Below are 5000 nucleotides of genomic sequence, written 5' to 3'. Positions count from 1 at the left end.
TGATAATTTCATTGATAAGATACATATTACATACAGTGAAATATATTGAAAGTGAAAAAAAAAAATTGATTTATAATGGTTATTTAAATCTGGCACAAATTATTTGCCAGACACTTCAAAAAAATTTTCCCCGTCGACTCGTATTCCGTTAGCAATCTCTTGAAACTTTTAGCTCTTTTTCGATATCATGCACAAGAATTTGACGAATCTCATCGAAAAAAATAGAATCATTTGACATTGAATAAATCATTCCTCTTGCTTCACTGTTTTAATAAATTTACTAATATTCAAATATGTTCCACCTTCCGAAGGCATTATAGCAGAATGTTACCACTCCGCAGCATTATATGTTTTGGGAGGATCCTGAAGAATGAACTCATTACCTTGAAATATAGCTAACGAAAACATTTGTGGATCCCTCCTTCGCTTACGAACACGTTCTCTTACAACTCCTATGTAAGTCAAGTCAAAGTAAGCGATGAATTTAATAGGAATTACTTCATCATTTATTAATTCTTCATAGGCTTCTAACAGATTTTCTGCTAATACTGGAAAAAACATCTAATTTTAATACATAATCAGAGTCTTTATTATATTTATATTTAAGACCTAAGTCTGCAATTTTTCGAAACATTGAATGCCCATAGATGACCTATGGCGATAGATGACTGACCATATATGCTGTTGATCATCACGCAAACCTCCTCTCCATGAAGCTAGGATCATGGACGGACAGGCAATGCATGCTGATGACTCAGAAATTAGGTCTATTGGCATCCCAAAAAATTCTCCATCCCTAGCCCACAAGGATGGTGAGGTTGCAGTTACTACAAGAAACTATCGAATTTCCGCTGGGCTTCAGTCCCAGTTTCTTTAGCTTGCCAAACAAGGACCTGTAACGAGCCAAGCCGAGAGAAGGTTGTGACTCAAAGGCAGGATGAAAGCAACTGAGTAACTTTATTACAGAACACTCGCCTTGATATACAAAAACTCAATACAACAGGAAATTTCCTGTTCAACCGACACCGCAACAGTTGATAGTTAACGGTGAGAAAAACCAACACGTTATTTCAGGTTCAATGTTAGTGCGAAAGGATAGCGAAGATACAAGCATAATATATACACAAAATGAAATGTCGTTACTATGTACGATCGTGTGACATACGACGGGTCATCTGGCAGGAGATAAGCAGGTTTTAGACGATCAATGGAGACCAGTCTTCTTTGCCACGAATGTTTAGTAGGAATGCTTTCAGACTGCGTCGGATCACAAGGAAAGGGCCCGTATAAGGGGGCGTTAGTGGTGGCTTGCTAGTGTCGTTGTGTAGAAGACGTGCGTTGCAGAGTGCAAGTCTGTTGGTATGTGATGCTTCACTGGGGGCCTGTGAGTCTGGCGGCATGGAGTAAATTTTCCCACGACGTGACGTACGCACTGGAGATCGTCGGAGGAGGATGCAGAAGGAAAAGGTTTAATTTCTTATTTTCTAGTATATTTCATCCACTTCATTTTTTTATGTACTTCAATGTATTTGTTATAATTGTTGCCTGTTTAACTTAATTTCATTGACTTAACGTAATTATGTCTATTGATTTGTGTTTTATGTTCACCATCTTATCTCTGATGATGGGAAATGTTGTTCACGAAATCTCAGCAAATAAACTGTCCAAATGCTGAAGTATCTGCTTTCCTTCGCCTTTATATATATATATATATATATATATACACACACACACGTAAACATATGCCGCCGTTTACATTCCACTAAAGGTCAAGGGTTTTGCAGAGATTTCCTAACCACGCTGGCCAGCTGTGTGTTGGAGATTGTTGCAGATATTTGTCTCATAGCTCAAAGCAAACCAGCCTTGTATAGCTGTCCCTAACTATCCCAGCTTAGCAGATCATGGCGATACACAAACACATACCTCGATAAGGTATTCCTCTCAGAAAGGGTAGTTATATATACATAAGCTCTCTCTCTCTCTCTCTCTCTCTCTCTCTCTCTCTCTCTCTCGATATATATATATATATATATATATGAGTGGAATTTACGGGGGAAACATGATGCTTGGAGCTAAAATAACCACAAAGTAAATCGCTAGTTTTATCTTATTTTTTTCTCTTGAAAAAATAAGACAAAAAATTTGCATATTATTTGATCCTCAGTATTGCATTAGTAACCATTTGATCGAATGTCGAGAGAAGAGAGAAGATGGAAACGTTAAAATATTTCACTACCTTTATTTTTTGTTTCAGAATTACATTTACATCAAATCCTAACCCTCATACATATGAAAAGGCTTGGGCTGAGATGAGTCAAAGGGGTGATAGCTTTCGAGGGGTGTGGAGATATAAAGAAGTTGTGGAGGGGCGAGCTGAGGCGTGATTGCCCATATTTCATCTCTCATCGACCTGATTAATGAATCAACGATCAACGAAGGTCATCTGTCAAAAGATCTCTTTTGGCGCGACCCACTATGTTAATGAGTTTCCTTAGACCTGAGAGGGAAGTGATTGTGGTACTTCATTAACATCGGGTTGATTGATGAAGCTGTTTTTCATGAGGTTATGCATAGCGGGGGCTGGCGGTAGGGGCTGTTATTTAATGCTGGTGGGAGGGGGCCGTTGGTTCTTGGCTGGCTAAGGAATAGGGTGGGTGTCTGGAAACCGGAGAGCTTCTTTCAAGAAGATGAATGCAGACTTTGGATGAATATCACTTAATCTTATTCTGTATATATAAGTTTCCTTAAGATTATTTTATCCAAGGACGAGACAAAAGTAACCATGATTGAAAAATAATAAAATTTTCAAAATACTGTTTACTAATATTTTGGAAAAAAACACTTCACCATTAAGAGGAAAATGCTGCTTATGCTGTTCATATGTTTTTTTTCCAGGGATTTTGGGAATACTGGGCTTTATAAATAAGCAGAAAATACTTGAAACAGACAACGAATGTTTGGTTATATACTTTGATGTCAGAATCTGTGAATAGATTTTACCGAAGTTGAATTGGAGCATCTGCAATATGAAAGGCAAATTCCAATGATAAGTTTAGGAACATCTGCTGACTACACGTTCAAGTTCAATTATTCAAAACAATTAAAGCTAATTCGCACCGTATTGTCTCTAATTTTCCAATTCTTCCCCTTTGAGCTCCTTTTCGTAAATATCCAAGAAAAATATTTCTGGACTTATATTTTCTAAAAAAATTTGGTACCTGATATTTTGCCGGTTTTACTTTAACTTTTTTTTTTGTTGCGTTTAGGTAAGTAGTAAATATTATATTTGCAACACTGAATTACCCAGATTGTTCTGTTTTACCATTTGTTGGTGCTTTTCTTAATCAACCAAGACATAATATTTTTACAACACTGACTTGACTGAAGTTCATGTGAATGTTGTTTATAGAGAAACTAAGATATTTCTTAGTGTTATGTTTAAGAAGCTCTATAAATTTTCGCCAAGCTTCCCTGTAACATAATATTATAGGAATAATACCTCTTTTAAAATATTTTTTATGAATTGAGATATTATTTATTAGTGAGATTTATTTGTCACTGATCCTAAATAAGAATGTAAATATCAGATAATATATTTTTTTTCAGTGGAATATTCTTTAACACCAAAAACATTATGCAATAGCTGTAGTTGGTTTTCAACATAATAATAATAATAATAATAATAATAATAATAATAATAATATAATAATAATAATAATGATAATAATAATAATAATAATAATAATAATAATAATAATAATAATAACAATTCAGGTTAAAGTCTGATGAATTTTTCAAATTTCATCGAAAATGTTCCTCTTCAATTAAACTATATTTGAAAAACTGCTTTAGGTAGTTTGCTTCTACTAGTGGATTCTTTGATATTTCCATATATTAATTTGACCAAAACTCTAAATACATATGATACAATGACCCATATTAAGCCTCAAATTAGCTTGAACTATCTATTTAGGTGCAACTGTCCGGTGCATAGTTATACTTAGTAATTAATCCTAAATTAATAATATTTGTAAGAGAGATCCTTAAGATGTAGTCAGTATATATCTATTAATGCCAATCAGCTTGCCTTACTCTCTCTCTCTCTCTCTCTCTCTCTCTCTCTCTCTCTCTCTCTCCATTAGCATTGAGCAGGTACATTGCTCTGACAAGGCAATTTTGTCTCCCTAAAAAAGTCTGACGCTTATGTGTTTTATCTCAATTTTCTTACGATACCAAGGTGTATTCTGGCTGGGTGCATTATTACACATTCATATCTCTCTCTCTCTCTCTCTCTCTCTCTCTCTCTCTCTCTCTCTCCCTCTCTCTCTCTCTCTCTCAACACAGTGGAAAAGCAGGTACTTCCCTATAATGAAAACCAAACAAAGACAAAGACGTTGTTCATGATAGACATGTATCTCCTTCCCTGATAAACCTAGGGCCAGCTCTGAATGTATTGATGATAGATCACTATTTCTAAGCAATATACACACACATATATATAATGTATATATATATATATATATATATATATATACACATATATATATATATATATATACATATATATATATATATATATATAAATATGAATAAAAATATATCTATATACACACACACGCATATATATATATATATATATATATTTATATATATATATATATATATGTATGTATGTATATACATATATAAATATATATATATATATATATATACACAAAAGCAACTTCCGGCAATAGGACATATCATAAGGTCTACTTCACACTAAGCCCATCTTTAGAGCCCATCTCTGCTCAAATCAGACAGAACAGAAGCTCATTTAGAAATCATCATATAACCTGCGAATTCAATCTGCTAATCAGTCTTGTCCAGAATCTCAATGTCATGTTTGAGGATTAATCATGACTATTAATTAGAGATCCGAGGGCTAATCAACAATTAGGCCTAAATGAAGTCACTGCTTCACATAATCTTCCTTATTTGTCTTTGGGAGGGGCTCGTCT

General features: G+C 34.3%; 1 protein-coding gene across 1 annotated transcript in view; it reads left to right on the top strand.

Moving 5' to 3' along the window:
* The first annotated feature begins 724 nt into the window (after positions 1-724).
* The window catches only part of LOC137622521 (piggyBac transposable element-derived protein 3-like), a 50951-nt gene continuing 46675 nt past the window's right edge, over positions 725-5000 (top strand). Inside the window, exon 1 of the mRNA XM_068353125.1 lies at positions 725-812. Coding sequence (XP_068209226.1) covers positions 725-812 — 88 coding nt within the window. The remainder of the gene's footprint in view (positions 813-5000) is intronic.

This window comes from Palaemon carinicauda, chromosome 29 (assembly GCF_036898095.1).
Source record: "Palaemon carinicauda isolate YSFRI2023 chromosome 29, ASM3689809v2, whole genome shotgun sequence".
NCBI lineage: Eukaryota > Metazoa > Arthropoda > Malacostraca > Decapoda > Palaemonidae > Palaemon > Palaemon carinicauda.
This window is presented reverse-complemented; position numbering and strand designations above follow the sequence as displayed.